At 45.7% G+C, this 17,355-nt stretch overlaps 1 protein-coding gene across 1 annotated transcript in view; it reads right to left on the reverse strand.

Moving 5' to 3' along the window:
- Positions 1 to 16,184, reverse strand: part of GLB1L2 (galactosidase beta 1 like 2) — a 38,442-nt gene extending 22,258 nt beyond the window's left edge. Inside the window, exons 1-6 of the mRNA XM_081334089.1 lie at positions 16,051 to 16,184; positions 8,271 to 8,468; positions 7,299 to 7,367; positions 6,435 to 6,530; positions 1,290 to 1,398; positions 716 to 808 (exon numbers count right to left, since the gene is read on the reverse strand). Coding sequence (XP_081190215.1) covers positions 716 to 808; positions 1,290 to 1,398; positions 6,435 to 6,530; positions 7,299 to 7,367; positions 8,271 to 8,468; positions 16,051 to 16,133 — 648 coding nt within the window. The 5' untranslated portion in view covers positions 16,134 to 16,184. The remainder of the gene's footprint in view (positions 1 to 715; positions 809 to 1,289; positions 1,399 to 6,434; positions 6,531 to 7,298; positions 7,368 to 8,270; positions 8,469 to 16,050) is intronic.
- Positions 16,185 to 17,355: the final 1,171 nt, after the last annotated feature.

The following is a 17,355-nucleotide window of genomic DNA, read 5'->3' on the forward strand; positions in this document are numbered from 1 at the left end:
TGATTCTCAGGCTATTTGCTTCAGAACCTTTTTGGCTTTGTGGACCGGCAGGTGGAGGTGGGGGTGGAAAGAGGGGATCGTTCCCCACAAGTGGCAGGCAAGCATGTGTGAGCATGCCACCTCATTCACGTGAGCGGCGAGCATGCCTGACACGTCTGCGGCCCAGTTCCGAATGGCTCAAGGCCCGGAGATCTCTTTGCGTTGGCAAGAAAGCTCAGGAACCTCGTTTAACGAGAGATCCCTGTGTTTTAGAGTGGGAAGGAACCATGGAGTTCCAGCCCTGTTCCATGCAAGAATCTGAATTAAAGTGGCCCCACTGGTTGGATGGATGTCTAACCTTCACATGTCTTCTTAGAACTGGCTCTATTACTCTTGGGAACTTTGGAGATGGGCAGCCAACACATTTAAAAAATAATAAATTAAGAGGTACAAAATAAAACCATCCTACTATTTAACCAGCATCTCCTTCCCTGTAACTTCCATATTACTATATTACTCTTTTGTCTGTTAGCAAGAGTCGCTCGATAATGAGATGGACAGCATGTAAGTTGAAGGAATTTAATAAATATCACTCCAGTGTCATGGGATCGATCAGATCAACGTTTCAACTGTTGTGTGTGTGTTTGTGTTTGTGTGTGTGTGTGTTTTGCTTTTATGTAATGTGTACCAGCAGCATTTCTTTTTAAGTTCAAAGGAGATGGAGGGATATCTTTACCTGCTTTATGTAGGCCATGTAATTCTGGTCTTGGGCATAGGAGCCGTATTCGTTCTCCACCTGAATGGCTATAATTGGCCCTCCATTCTTGTACTAGGAAGAGAAGCAGGAGAACATAAGCAGATAGGAAGCAGCTGGCCGATCTAATTACTTTATTTGGGAAGATTAATGGAGGAGGACTCCGTACAGTTTTGCCTTGCCTCTCCACGGCTTGGTCTGAAGTTCCATTTTAGAAGTGACTTAGAAAGATCGTTGAACCTCACCGGAAGACGGAAATGGGAAACCAAGGGTCCCCTCTGTCAAGGACAGCTTCAGGAGGCAGAGATGTAGTAAATCACAAAGTACCTGTTCTCTCCTCTCCTTACCGCTGACCTTTCCACTTGTAAGATGCTCGGGATACCTTTGAACATTCAATAGCATCCCAGGAAGGTCTAGAAAATTAATCTGGGGCGTGTGGATAGGGTAGCCTCTACCTGGTTTTCAATTCTGGTCCGATAAAAGATTGTGTGATTAAAAAAAGAAAAAGAAAAAGAAAGCCCAGGAATAAGTAAACAAAGGGGGTGATGTTATTTACCTGAAGATGGACCACCTGGGGCATCAGGTGGTCAAAGTAAGAATCTACAGCCTCGGTGAAGCCCTTATAGGTTGTCCTCAGCTGCATTTCAGGATCCTGAAGCAACCAGCTAGGCGGGAGGATGATCAGATCATTGATTAAAATAGGAGAAGATGAAATAAAAAAAAAACCTCATGATCCCTGGCAGTTTTTGCTCCCCCACCCACCCCCCAATTCTTAAGTCACTCATGTGCTTGTGACCTCCCGTTTGGACTACTGTAACGCTCTCTACATGGGGCTGCCCTTGAAGACCACTCGGAGGCTTCAACTGGTGCAGAATGCGGCCGCGCGAGTTGTAATGGGGGTCTCCCGATACTCCCATGTAACACCTCTACTCCGCGAGCTGCATTGGCTTCCGGTTGCCCTCCGGGTGAAATTCAAGGTGCTGGTTATCACCTATAAAGCCCTACATGGCCTGGGTCCGGGTTATTTGAGGGAACACCTGCTGCCGGCATCAAATGCCCTTCGCCCAGTGCGCTCTCACAGGGAGGGTCTGCTCAGGGTTCCGCCGGTGAGAGATTGCCGGCGGGTGACACCCAGGGATAGGGCCTTCTCAGTGGGAGCGCCTGCCCTCTGGAACCAGCTGCCGGTAGAGTTGAGGACTGCTCCCGACCTCCGATCATTCCGCCGGGGCCTGAAGACCTGGCTCTTTGAGCTCTCGGGCCCAGGCTGAGGAGAAAATTTTAACTGGGGTTTTAATGTACAGGGTGAATTTAATGCTTTTTAATTGGTTTTAACTTTTGTATGTTTTGATTTTTAATTCCCTGTAAACCGCCCTGAGTCCTCAGGGAAAGGGCGGTATACAAATGCAAATATTAAATTAAATTAAATTAAATTAAATTAAGCAGGGATGAAAGAAATGGGCTGGGGCAGACTGGATATTCAGCTTGGTTTTAAATCATTTTTAAATGCTTAAAGTTCTTTAAAATATTCACACACATGTGAGCGCGTGAGCGTGCACACACACACACACACACACACCTATCTTAGGAAAAGTGGCTAAAATGATTATATTGCACCTGTTAGAATGGAGAAAGAAAGAAAGGAAGGAAGGAAGGAAGGAAGGAAGGAAGGAAGGAAGGAAGGAAGGAAGGAAGGAAGGAAAAGAAAGAAAGAAAGAAAGAAAGAAAGAAAGAAAGAAAGAAAGAAAGAAAGAAAGAAAGAAAGAAAGAAAGAAAGAAAGAAAGAAAGAAAGAAAGAAGAAAAAGGGAGGGGAAAATCTTGGATAGTTCTAATAGGTGCAATATAATACTTTTTCTACTCACTTTACCTATGCATTTTCTAAACTCTTTTTAATGCAGTATAACTTCACGTGACGTTTTTCCTACAGAAATGACCATGTGCACTTTTTCTTAATATCTATAAACACATTTCATGGTTTTTGAACTTAAAAGGGGGAGATATTTTTGCATAAGACTGCATTGGCCTTGAATTACAAGTTCGAATTGGGTACGTTTGCCTTAGAATGCAAGGCACGTTTTTTTTTTCATCCTTCCTAAACCCGCCTTAAATTGCAGGTTTAAATATCTGAAAACATTTAAAATATGCAACTGCATGGCATTAGAGAAAGCCAACTCAGGCCAGCTCACTGAAAAGCGGAGAGAGAAGATGGGGAAGGTTAAGAGGCAAAAACTCTCTTTCAGCTAAGATTCTCTAGACACCCAATCTCTGGTGGCAAAGACAAGTGGAAAAAAAGGGCGGGTGAGTGTCGAGCATCCCCTTGGGATCCGGTAACTAGGAAGGATTTTCAGAGATGACGTTGGATTCATCAAGGGTATTTCTTTAGGGTCTGGCATCAACAGGTTATCCCCAGAGGGAAGAAATAAAACCAGTGAAGGGAAATAAAAAAAGTAACACAGCTGAGGAAGTCAGCCATTCGTTCCAGTAACTAGAATGGAGAGTAAGCCAAAAATGCAAGCCAAATCAGCCCACGCAGGTTAAATTCCCAGTCTAACCAAGGGCAGCTTCTGTGAAGTTTTGTACGGTGCAACACATCACCTGTAGTCCCAAAGGTGCTTTTTCTGGAGGCAACTAAACTTCCTTGTTTTTCTTTCGAAGACTTTTTGCTTCTCGTCCAAGAAGCTCCTTCAGCTCTGACTGGATGGTGGGGAATGGAAGTGTGAGCTGAAGACTCTTCACGGAGGAGAAGCGAAACGTCTTCCAAGAAAAAACAAGGAGGTCCAGTTGCCTCCTGAAAAAGCACCTTGGGGACAACCATGACCTGGAGGACTGGGAATCTCCACAGGCATATCATCTGTAGGAAGATGGTCACAGTCCAAGAACAAAGCCTCCTTCCATCAAGCTTGGCTTTTGCAGCGTTGAGCCGTTCGTCTATCATAGTCCTTCGGGAATAGGGCGGTATATAAATTCAACTAATAAAATAAATAAATAAATAAATATTCAGAATAAGCGGAGAAGCTAACGGATACCCCTGGATGTTCTAATATAGAGCGAGGGTGTCCAATCTTGGCAGTACAGCCGGTTGGGGAATTCTCTGGCTTCCAAGTTGCCCAGGTTGGACACTCCTGTTCTAGAACGTAACTCACATCAAGGAAGTGGAGGGCCAATAAACTGAGAAGGCTTCCCTTGGGGTCATTTAGCAAATTATACATAGAAAGGTTTGTGGAGAGTCCAAACTTGGAGCTGGCGACCTTTGTCTTCATTTCAGAACAAACGTGGAGATTGTAAGCTGCAGGTGCTGACCTGGAACAGTCCTGGCACGTCCAGGCTGCCTACAGCCGGATCCAGACCGAAAGCTCAGGGTCACCTTCCTTACTTTCTACAGCTGACTTCCTCAGCCAAGTCCAATCCAGAGTTTGCCCCATTTGTGGAGTTCCTGGAGCTCTTCGGGGAACTGGTGTGGAGTTCCTTGGTGGTTTTCTGCAGATCTTACATCACCCAACTAAGGTAATATCATCAATGCTAGAAAGGAGGGGGGGGGGCTTGCCCTGTCACTGTTGTTGGGAGTGATCTTGGTGGCTGTTGGATTAGGTTGTTGTTTTCTGTTTGATTGTTAAGTCTGGGTTGTTAGTACCTTGACTGGGCTTTTGTTTCCTGCTTGATTGTTGGGCTGTTATCAACACTGGTGTTAATCTCTGCTTATCTGGGTGTTAATTGCTGCTGGTGGTGGTGGGGGGGGGTGTTTTGACAGACCAATCAAGGAACTAACAGGAAAACAACACTCCCTCCAACCCTCCAAGCCACTACTACATTAACAAAGAGCAAAACCCACTCCCTTCTAGCACTGATAATGTCGCCTAGTTGGGTCATGAAACGTTTGCAAGAAAACAGCCCAGCTCGGAGAGCACCCACAGTTCCACCTTGAGCCACAAATATTCCATTTGCCCCGTCTGCTCTGAACGGGAGGCCAGAAATCAAGATACTTAGATGCAGTCAGTACTTTTCGTGCCCAGAATAAACCAACATGTCCTACTCATGCTCTCCAGAGTTTATGGGCGCCTGGATCATTCTCTCGAAAACGTTATCCGCTGCTTTTATGTGAAACATGCGTGGAGGGAGGGAGGGCATGGAAGGAGGGCAGAAAAAGCTTTTAGGCTGAATAATTGAATGCCAAAGGAACAAATGGTGCTTTTATTCCGGGTGGCAAGAAAAACACGCCGGCATCGGGCAAGTCCTCACCCCGGTCACCCTGCATAAAGCTGGCCTATTGTTCCCTTCTCGCCCTCTTCCTGATCCATCTGCACGGCTTTGGTGGCAGGGCTGCTAATTCCCGAGATAGCTTGTCCTTCTCCATTCGTCAGGGCCCTCTTCCCACCCTGCTTTTAAATTCCCAGGACTGCAGGGTAGAAATGTTGCTTCTGCACGCCTTCAAAGTGTGACGGGGAGACCTTTTAACAGAAGGCTTCGCTTGAAACGCCTTCTCTGACCCATTTCAACCCAGAAACGGGGAACTTGCATTCAACTTGCATTACTTATATTGTTTTAATTCACCCTGTAAACCGCCCTGAGTCCTTCGGGAATAGGGCGGTATATAAAATCAATTAAATAAATAAACAATAAACAAATAAAAAGATGGCTGGTTTTTTTTGGTTTTTTTCCTATTTCTGTGGGGAGTTTTGCCCTGAACTTCTGACCCAAAAGAGCAGGCAGTGGGTGCCGCAGAGGAACGCAGAGCTGTTTTCTGGCTGGGGTGAAGCAAAGAGGCATTTCTTATCATCATTTGCACGGATTCGTGGGGAGGGAGGGGCAGACAAGCAGACGCAGTCTCAAAGCCTTGCCGTCCCTAATCCCCAGACAGACGGAGTGTCTTTTAACCCAGCTGGGTTCTGCAGTACATATGAGTTGTGACCATTGGCTATCCCAAAATTGCTTTTTTCCAAAAGGCAACTGGATTTTCTTGATGTTTTTTTCCCCTCTGAAAACGTTTCACTTCTCGTTCAGGAGGCTTCTTCGGTTCTTGGATGCGAAGCAAAAGGTTCTCAAAGGAAAAAAAAATCCAAGCTTTTGGGACAACCATCGCCTGGATGATTGAGAATCTCCGCAGACAATTGACCACTGGCTACTTTTTAAGTCTCTAGGTGGCTGCCCCAAAGAAAGAGGGAGCACAACATTTTGCTAAGCCTTATAATGGGGAAGAAATAAAACCCAAAGGACGAGGCTGACACTGCAACGCAGAACTTTTAAGCTACAGGAAAACTGTTTAAACCGGGCTTCTCCAGTGTAGGAGTTGCAACTTATAGTTCGAAGCTGCAACATCTAAAAACGTCAGGAAGTCGAAAGGATGAGGGAACACAGCTCTGAATCAAAAGAAATACTGTATCCGTTGGAAGGACAGTTCCTTGGAACGTGCCAAGCAGAAAGTTTGCTGCTAACATAAAATCCAAATCAGTTCTTTATTACAATCAAGGATCAGAAGGTACACACAGCAAAAATAGCAATGCAGACCGGATACATTTCATTTCAGAAGAAACAGCCTACTGACACGTACGTAGAATATTTAAAACAAAGTAATATTTGATAAACAAGGTCTCCATTCTATTTCTGCTCTAATTATCAGATTTCTGTCCTCAGAAGTAGACTTTTGAAAGCCGCGGACACAGTAAGGAGTAACATTTTAACCCAAAAGTCAAAATCATTCAGACTTACCTGGGTAGACCACCAAGGTCCCACTCGGAGCAGATATAAGGCCCGGGGCGCAGAATCACCCATAGTCCTACTTCTTCTGCCATCCTAAGAAAAGCCCTAGAGAAGCAAATGGGAAATGGCAAAACCACTGCAAAGGCAGAGCAATCTCGAATTTAGCTCAAAATAGCAATCGCAATTGCACTTAGACTTATATACTGCTTCATTGTGCTTTACAGTCCCTCTCTAAGCAGTTCACAGAATCAGCCTATCTCTTCCCAACAATCCGGGTCCTCATTTTACCGACCTCGGAAGGATGGAAGGCTGAGTCAACCCTGAGCAGGTCAGGATCAAACTGCTGGCAGTCGGCAGAGTTAGCCAGCATTGCTGCATTCTAACCACTGCGCCACCAGGGCTCAAAAACCAACTTTATCTAAAGACCTAGTTGCAGAATGTAGGGATTATTAAAAAGGAGCCACAAAATTTCCGCACCAACTAAGTTCTGTCAAAGGTTTGGCAGAGTTTGCCAAAGTTATAGCTATCAAGGCTCAAATGTCGTTCTCTCTCTCTCTCTCTCCATCAGGATCTTATGCTGATGGCCGTGTAGAGATTTTATTGAAATATTACTTGCATTTATACATCTCAAAACAGTGTTCCCTTGATCATTTTTTATTATGATCGACAGCACAAGAACCTCCTGTGTATCTGATTTCCAGCTCAAACCCATCTCCTCACGATTTTGCTTACACAAAGCATCCCCTCCTTTTCGCAGCGCTGTACAAGGATGAGAAATTCAGCCTGGGCAAATCTGATATCAGAAGAAAGAAAACCGATTTTTAGGGGGCTGGATTTCTTTCGTAAAGAAAAGGCAGATCCCCTGATACATACTGTAGATCCAAGTCTCCGCTGAAGTCGAATCTCCCTCTGACGGCCTCATGAAGGTTCCAAGGGACATACCTGGAACAGGGCAGTGAATAAAGATCTCCCAAACGAAGGCACACGACAAACCCAATTTTACGACTTTGTTCGGGAAATCCCCACGGTCCTTAAGCAAATGCCGGGTTTCTTAAGAGAACCAATGGCTTGCTACGGGTACGGTTTCTGGCGGAAACCAGAAATGAATGCTAGGTTTTGGCCCAAATGTGCTAAAAGGCATTTGTGGGATGGCAGGACAGCTGCAAACAGCTATAAATGCAACCAGGTTGCTTAGCGCCCGATGTGTGGTTACGTGACTGCGGGATTCCCCCCAACCGAACCTGGGTTGTAAAGTAACCCCTGTCAATGCTGCTAATATCGGAGGTTTTTGCACTGACCACAGATGGAGATGCAGCCATTTTCTTCTTTTTGCTTTTAGCGTCAGATGATGCTAGGGGGGGGGAGGAATGTGCATGAGAGCCTAGCTAGACATAATAACACTAAACCTAACGTGAGAACCAAGTTTGTTGAAATAAGAGATGATAAAGAATTGGCCGGGCTGGAGAGCTGGAGGGGAAGCCCGTGCGCTTCAAACAAATTGGGGAATGTGATTTAGGACCATTAACTGGAGGAGGGAATTGTGCTTCTATGCTATGTGCCCAGGGGAGGGGAATTCAATTTTTGGCTTCGATTATGTTCGTGCTGATGCTATGCTACTCAAATAAAGATTCTTTGAAGTAAACGATGCCTCAAAGTTCTTTGAAGAGTTTCATCTGTCGGAACCGTCTCACACACACACACACACACACACACACACACACACACACGAATGTCAGAACTTTGAGTGGCCACTAAGCAACAAGTCGTATGTCAAGGGCTACCTATATTCCAACAGAGTCGGCAATGAGGCCAAGCTGAGGGGGCCACGAAAGAGACAAGCCTTACGTTGTGAGGGTGTTCAGGCCACAGGCCTTCATCTTGACCAAGCGGTCCTTCCAATATTCTCGGGGGATGCGGAAATAGTGCATTGAGCCGCCAAGGATGCGAAAGGGCTTCTCTTCCAGCAGGAACTGGGAGTGTTTGGCTTGCAAGCCCAGCACTCGGCCCCAGAACCGCATGGGAATTATGTTCGTCAAGCTGAACCTGAAGAGGAAGGAAGGAAAAGGATAACGGTAGCAGAGCCGGCTAGAGCGTCAGTTGAACCCAGTGGTTAAGGCAAACAGGCTAGAAAGTGGGAGACCGTGAGTTCTAGTTCCGCCTTAGTGATTGAAAGCCAACTGGGTGACTTTGGGGCCAACTGACAGGAGACCGTAAGTTGTAGTCCTGGCCTTAGGCATGAAAGCCAGTTTCATGCCTAAGGCAGGACTAGAACTCCCGGTCTCCTGGTGATCGGCTCAAAGTTACTCAGACAGCTTTCGTGCCTAAGCTGGCACTAGAACTCCCAGTCTCCTGGTGATCGGCCCAAAGTTACTCAGACAGCTTTCGTGTATAAAGTGGAACTAGAACTCCATGTCTCCTGGTGATTGGCCCAAAGTCACCCGTCCACCTAGCTTTCATGCCTGTTTTGCCTCTTCTCTCCTATATTTAACCCATTTCATGGGGCAGGGCTGTAGCCTCTCTCCTTCTGTCTTTCTTTGCCCTTCTCCAAGTTCATCTTTCCAAAGAAAGAATCTTTTCTATTTCTCCTTCAGCACCCATGATTGAACTCTGGAAATTCTCCTTTACTTCATCAGTTTGAATGCTGCCTGCTTTATTCTGGATCTCGGAGGCGGAGGGGGGAGGAGGAACCACTGCTTTCAGGAGGAAATCTTCAACCCAGATTTGAAAACCCTGAAAAAGGTAACTTAGCAGACAGCGGGAAATGGGACGTTGCAAAATGATGGGTCTCTGCAGGTGTGCCGATGCACAGCCTGCTTTCAGAGATAAATGTTTAAAATGTTCCAAGTAGTCTGCGACGCCATTCTGGCAGCGCCAAGCTGTGTCGTCAAGCAAGAAGCAAATATAAAGAGGCACAGAGAATCCAGAATTCTGCCATGCTCTGTTTCCTTAACCAACAAAACACTTGGCTTTTTCCCCACCCCCGTTTTCGTAACACAAAACCAACGAACCAGAGGAAAAAAGAATATAATTTCCGATACCTGCCTATTTACAATAACTGGATAAAAATGGCCATAATCCAAAGAATTTCATCCAGGCTGTCTGTTTCCCTCTGTGGGCTTTTGTACTTGTGTTCAACTTATTATTATCTGAAGTTGCTGTGGCAGCCCTACAGAGACTCTAGGAACTGAGAATGCTAGCTTATCTATCTATCAGTGTGATGGGGACACGTTTTAGCAGGGACCTGGGGGCATCTTGTCACCAAGCTGGTGAAAACAATACTCACAAGGACTGCTAAAGAGAAGCTGAACTTTTTCCCTGTTCCTAGAAAGGTGTTTTTGTCATTGATACCTTATTCCTCCATTAGGGAAACAATGTGCCATTGCTCATGAGAAAGAGAAGAAAAACAAGGAGGTGACAAGGTTAGGAATCTCACACGTGGCTTTCTTGAACTTCCTTGAACTTCCCAGATTCTGGGACCTGAAGCTAAACAGTTCTACAGAAAGTAGGCAACATCCAGATGTTGTAGACTTCCAGCTCCAGAGCTTCTCAGCAAATGGCCTTGCTGGCTGAGGAATTCTGGGAATTGAAGTCCACACCTCTGCAAGCTGTCCAGGTTGGGAATCTCTGCTATACTGCAAAGAACCATGAATGATGAATGACAACAATTTCAGGGGGGGGGGAGATTCCTAGGGGCCGGTAGACAAATCATAGTTTAAGATGAAGAAGCAAAACTCTTGCCAATAGAAGCTGTAGAAAAAAAAGCGGCCGGTTAACATGGGAGAGCTGACAGCCCAGTTTAAGGATGTAAATGTTCTGAATTACAACAGAACAACAAGGTAACTAGATATAAAAGTTGCAGTGGTTGACTCTACACTTAAGACAGAAACTTCATATCACATCATAGCTATAGGTTTCTGAAAGAACACGCAGGTGGTGGTAATACTTCCTGGAAAAAGAATCCAGAATAAATCCTGCATGGATGAACAAGAAGGGAACTATTTTTATTCAAGACACCTCCTCTTTGTAGCCAACATTTAGTCCACTGTGAAGGCCAATGTTCTTGGCATTGAGGCTTACCTGCTCAAAGCAGATTTTGAGCCAGCAGGCCAACCTAATAATTCACAGTATTTGTACATGGTTTCCTATCTTTCAAGGTCTGTAGGATTTCCAAGCATTGCAAAATCATTAAAAAAATGCTGAATAGAATAGAAAATAGAATAGAATAGAATAGAATAGAATAGAATAGAATAGAATAGAATAGAATAGAATAGAATAATGAAAGAACAGAATAGAATAGAAAATATAGAATAGAATAGAATAGAATAGAATAGAATAGAATAGAATAGAATAGAATAGAATAGAATAGAATAGAATAGAATAGAATAGAATGTTCTTATTGTCACTGGGTAACTCACAACAAAATTAAGTGCTGTCCACAGAGCACACGACACACAAGTAAAAACCACAAATAAGAACATACATTATATACACACATCCTTCACATTCTATTCACCATTGTGCTGCCCCGAAGCAGAAACAGTGTGGTAACATGATCCAGCTTTGAAATTTTGAGATATCCTAGACAGCTTAGAGGCAAAATATGGGATGACTGACAAAGACCTATCATCTTTCAGAGAACTTAATAGATACAGATTCATCTCTTTCACCTGTAAGCACCAAGGTCACCCGTGTTTCTATTAAGTCCAACACAAAACTGATTTACAGCATCAGCAGCATGTCTTCCTTCACCCATTACTTTGTTATGATAGGCGAGGAAAGGATTTCTTATTTGCCTGCTTACTTAAAGTCTTTTAAATCATAGCCAGCTTGACATGGCCTTGCTCTGTGCCATCCTTTCTTTATTTGAAGAACTGCCGGGGAAATTCTTCCCTAGGGACTAACTGATTCAGCGTGGCAGACACATACACATAGACACAAGTGCCTCCCCTAGGCGTTTCAGTGTTCCCAATTTCAGCTTTTCCAAATGAGAGGCAACACACCCACGCACACACTCCCACCGGCTGCCCCAAAATGTCAATTTGTAGACATCGCTTTTTCCTCCCCCACCCTCCAAGTCATCTTTGATCTTCCTCCAGATTTAATTTGCATCATTTGCTCTGCTTAATCTAATGAGAACATCTTTCTTAGAAGTAACCCAGGTCTCTAACCAAGCTATGAAAGAAAAAAAACAACATACATCACATCTTTAAAATATACTATAAATTGACAACGTTCATCAGGGTTTAGTTTGGGATGGCTTTTTCTTTTTTACGCATTAATGAATATTGCCCGGTTGTGTACATTAAACAGTAGCCAAATCAAACAGAACAACATATGTGTGTAAATTTCTCTGAACGTCCGTTCTGGGGAAAAAAATTATTTTTCTGCTTTAACCAGTTGAAGGTTAGTGCTAAATCTGCCAAAAAAGCACTTGTGAAAGTGCCTCTTCCAAATCAAATCCTAAGCCCTGTACAGATAGTCCTCGGCTTACGACAGTTCACTTAGTAACCGTTCAAAGTTACAACGGCACTGGGGGAAAAATGACTTATGACCGTTTTTCAGACTTACGACCGTTGCAGCATCCCTGGGGTCATGTGATCAAAATGGAGTCCCTCGGCAACTGACTCATATTTATGACGGGCGCAGTGTCCTGGGGTCCCCTTTTGCAACCTTTGGTCAAGCCACGTTAATGGGGGAAGACCAGATTCACTTAACAACCATGTTACTAACTGAGCAGCTGTGATGATTCCCCCGAACAGATGAGCTGAGGCAAAAAAATGGGGCAAAAAAAAATCACTTAACAAACGTCTCAGTTAGCGGGAGGATTTTTGGGCTCCCTTGTGGCCCGTAAGTTGAGGACTACATGCAATCTAGTGTTTTGCAGAAGACACTACTGCCAAGGGCCTAACATGACCTTAATGTTTAATTCAATCCTAGGACAGATTAACTCGATATACCTTCCAATGAGAGGGCTCCTCAAACCGTTTGCCCCACTGACCTCAAGCTTTACTTTTTATCCAGCTTTAACAGAGGGAGGCAGCTAATCAGTGCCATGACTTTAGGAGGGCATTCATCCTAGGAAGAGGATGCACCAGCGAGCAGAAACAGAAACAGGTTGGAAGGCAAGCACAGAAGAGTAGAGAATTTAAAAAGTGCTTTCTTACAGATGCAGGAGTTAAATCATCTAGCGCACATATCACTAGAAGAGAAAGGAGCTAGGAGGAAAAGCCGATCCATCAGGATGTACCAATTTGGGTCATAACGGGGCAGCAGATGGCCCACTGCTTTCCACTGATCTGTTAGGACTACACCTCCCATCAATCCTAGCCTGCAGGCTAACAGCAAGCGGATGAGTGTAGTTGTGATCCTTAATTATCAAGAGAATGAAGGTTGGTTTTCCGCAGTTTAAAAATCTATCCGTTCTTCGAAGTTATCTATTCTTTATAATAATAAAGTTATGAAGAATATATAGCTTTTATATTCACCTAAACGGGTGCATTTACCCCCACTAATGATCTGATCGGCTACTGGACATTTGATGGGAATATTTTGCATGTGTCTGTCATGAACTGAGGCTGGAAGGCAGACGTGAAATTATTTTCATACTAATATTTTTTTTTGTTTATGGTCACAATACATCAGACTATGTTTTGTGTTTCTAGTACATTTTTTTTTTAGAAAACCCACAGGAAACACCAATAGCCCGACATGGAAGGCTCAACGTGAAAGAAAAGTTAACTAGGTGTGAAACTAATTATGACACTCAATTAAGAATTACTCTACCAGGAAGATGGCCCTTGACTGGCACTTCATGATGGATGCCCTGCTTCTGTCTCCCACTATTTGGCCACGGAGAAGAAAGTAATTTTTTTTTTATTTATTTTTTTATTCCATTTATATCCTGCCCTTCTCTGAAGACTCAGGGCGGCTTACAAGCTTAGCAGTAGCCTTCATTCTATGTATATGCCTGCTTATTAGGGCTTTCATACACCCTCCAAGCGGCATTATTACAAAGTCAGCTTAATTGCCCCCAACAATCTGGGTCCTCATTTTACCTACCTCGTGGTACGCGAACCTGCACTAATTGCAGGCAGCTGGTGTTACTTAAGGAGGCATTAGCCCACTGCTCCACCAAGGCTAATGCCTCGCGCAGCGACAACAATTTTAAAACACAATTTAAAATATACACATCTGCTATTCAGCTCTACGAAAAATTGTATTAGACCTTATAAAGCTTGGGGAAAAAATCCTCAGAGTGGCAGCCTTCAAAATTAGTCATTTATTTAACAACTTGCAAGCAAAGGAACAGGCTGGATCACTTTTCCTTTTCTTTATCAAAGCAAATCAATTTTTACTATAGCCATAAGACTGTCATAAGGGAATACGATACAGCCCTTAAAAGGAAGCCCACATAAAGGATATAAAAGTTGTGAATTTAAATGAGTTATAAAAAGCTATAAGGTATAAAAGATGCACAAATTGAATACCTGCTTTAACAACTGAGAAAAGAGCATAAAAAGTTAGCAAGCGGAAAACTATTAGTATTAAGTTTCAGAGTGCCCTAATACAGCCAACCAGCAGATGCACACTGAAATCTAGTGTATACTGTTGAGTCCTCAAGCCTAAACCAGAAGCCATCTACTGATAAATTTAAGAGTGCTGCTGCAGAGAATCTGGCCATATTATATGTTGTAGCAGGACTGACATCTGAAATCTACAGGATGGTGTAAAATTACCTGGCGCGCCTTGTGTATTTGTGTAGTAGTGGTAAGATGAGACTGGCATGAATGTTGCTACAGTACAAACACCAGAGAATAACGTGTTCAGATTCACCAGTGTCTTTCTTTTACCAGCAAAAAACTACCATGGCATTAATTCCCAGAAGACTGTGGCTTTCTTTCGTTTGCAAACAATATGAGATTTTTTTTTTCATTCTCAGCAAATTGCATGAACTGATTTATAAAACAACACCAGATTTATCTACCAAGTAAGCAGGTGATGAAGCATGCAGTGCTGGCCATCCAATAGACATGAAGGAACCGGGGAAAATGCACATAGCAACTTTAGCCAGTCATCCTTTCTCAGCTCAGCCTACCTCACATGGCTGTTGTTGTGGGGGAAACAGGAGGCAAGTGTATTAGTGTTAGGTTTGCTGCAGGAAAGCCAGTTTGGTGAAGATGCTATAGGTTAGAAACCAGGAGGTTATGAGTTCAAGTGCTGTCTTAGGCATGAAAGTAGGCTGGGTGACTTTGGGCCATTCACCAGGAGGTGGTGAATGCTAGTTCCGCCATAGATATGAATGCCAGCTGGGTGACTTTGGACAAATCGCTAGGAGACTCTGAGTTCTAGTCCTGCCTTAGTATGAAAGCTGGCTAGGTGACTTTGGGCCAATCACTCTCTCTCTCAGCCTAACTTTCCTCACAGGGTTGTTTTGTGGGGAAAATAGGAGGAAGGAGGAGTACGAAGAACTTTTGCAGCCTTGAGTTACCTATAAAGTAATACAGGAAGGATAAAGATCTAATAAAGAAATAAAGACAGGATGAAAATCTATTATTGCTATGATTGATAATAATTATTAAGAGTAAGAACTCTTAAAGAGGCAGGCGGTGGACTAACTTGTCCAATTTCTCCTGTGATGCAACCATCCCTTATTTGTGTTGGTAAACGCATCTCCTTTGCAACCGAAGGTCAACAGAAAACAAACAGCTCGTGGCCTGCAGTTAAGGCACTAAGCCGTCATCCGGCCAAGGCAGCCTGCAAGGCTTACCCAGCAGATTTGTGGCTCTTTCTGGTAAAATGGCAGGTGGGAGGAAAGAGGGGTGGGGGTGTCTACCCCAAATAGCCATATGACCCAGGATGGATCGGAGCGTGCCCTCTCTTTCTGACATCCTCTCCTGGCATCTCAAGCGTGGACCCGGCTGGCATCGTCCCAAAGTCCATGCCAAGTTTGCGACGGGCACCGTCAGACGTGCTCAGCTCGCTGTGGGTGGGATGGGGGGTTCCAAAGGGAAGCTGGAAAGCTGCTTAAGGAGAAGAAGAAAAAAAATAAACTTTTTTTTTTGAGTGGGGGGGGCGAAGTCTGCCCTTAACAAAAGCGTAGCTGTGCGCCTGTCTGTGTGTCTCGGTGGGTGTCTGTTTGTGGGTGAAAATTTATGTTCCTGCAAAGTCCGAGCAGGGCAGATGCTGTTGGAGATGGAGGGTCCCCTTTGCAACTGGGGGGGGGGGGCTGGCTGGGGGGGTGCCTCTCCTAAGGGAACGAGGTGGGGGTGGAATGGGGAGGGGAGGGGATAGTTCGTCCTTTCCCCCCCCCCGCCGCCTATCTTCTTGCTCTGCCCCGCCGGCTGTGGATGATGGGCCTCGTGGTTGGCAGGTCGGCCGAGGAGCGGCGGGGGATGATGGGGGCTGCATCCACGGCGGGGGGAGGGGGCATAGGAGAAGAGGGAGGAGGGGAAAGGCAGCTGCGGGGAAGGAGCTTCGGGGCGCGGATGATGGGTAGGGGAGCCCTCGGGAAGATGGGCTTGGCAGCGGGCGGGGGAGCGGAGGGGAGGGGGGGGTCCCCCGAGGGGGCGGGGCCAGAACGCGGCCTGGGGGGGCGGGGCGATCCGGTCCCGCCCCCCTGCCTCACCTGCGGACGGCGACGGCGGCCAGCAGCAGCACCAGGAGGCCCGCCAGCAGCCGGCGACGGCGGCGCCCCGCGCAGCTCCACATGGCCGAGGGCGCCCGGACAGCTCTGGCCCGTCCAGCCCGGCCGCCGCTCCGGCTCCCACGCACGGGCGCCCCGTTACGGGCGGAGGCGCCTCCCATTGGAGGAGGGCCGGCGCGGCGCGGCGCCGCCATTGGCCGAAGGCGGGGGAGGCGGGCGCTCCGCCGCGCGGGGCGGCACCCGACCCTTCGCGCCCATTGGCCGCCGCGGCCGCCGCTCCGCCGCCCCGCCCCGCCGGCTCACCTGTGGCCCGGCGGAGCGCTCCTCACATGCTCAGGAGCCGTCTCGCGCGGCGCTGAAGTACCAAGAATTGGCTCCCCGTTTTCATGATGGCGGTTATAAGCATAACGCCGACTGCATCGCCTCTCCCTAATCGTATCATCCAATCTCTAATCCAGCGTTTCCCAACCTTAGGAACTTGAAGATGCGTGGACTTCAACTCCCAGAATTCCCCAGCCAGCTATGCTGGCTGGGGAATTCTGGGAGTTGAAGTCCACGCATCTTCAAGTTCCTAAGGTTGGGAAACGCTGCTCTAATCTACTGCTAAGCTTGTAAACCGCCCTGAGTCTTCGGAGAAGGGCGGGATATAAATGGAATTAAAATAAAAAAAATAAAAAATAAAATAATCCTTCCGATCCAATCATCAGGCGCATAAATCATTTTTTTTCCCTTGTCGTTCACTTCCTTCTTGCCCTTTTCTTTGGTTTCGTTCCCTCTTTTTTTTACTTTGTATTGATTTTAAGTTGTGACGGTGTTTATATTCCTTAAAAAAGCAATTCATACCCAAAAAAACCCCAGTCATTGAATTGAATGAACCTTTATTGTCAAAGTACAACCATGTATACATTGAGATTGGCTGAGCCTCCCTTCGTGCCCCCACCCCCCAACTCACAGTGACACAAACCCTCCATCTCATTACACCATGTGAACTAATTGCACAACGCACCTGCCTCGCAAGTCAATCATGCATAAAGTTTATAAAATTATTTCCCGTTCAAAAGCCTAACAGCCCATGGATAAAAGCTGTTTTTCAGCCTGTTGGTGCAGCTGGCTATACTCCTGTATCTCCTACCCGATGGTAGGAGAGTAAAGAGGTGTACCGTCCAGGGTGTGTCGTCCCTGAGAATTTTCCTCACTCTTCCAAGGCAGCGAGCCCTGGTGAGGTCACCCAGTGGTGTCAGGGGACAGCCCACAATGTCTTGTGCTGAGCTCACCACCCTCTGTAAT

Source organism: Vipera berus (genome assembly GCF_964194415.1).
Source record: "Vipera berus genome assembly, chromosome: 8".
Taxonomy (NCBI): Eukaryota; Metazoa; Chordata; class Lepidosauria; order Squamata; family Viperidae; genus Vipera; species Vipera berus.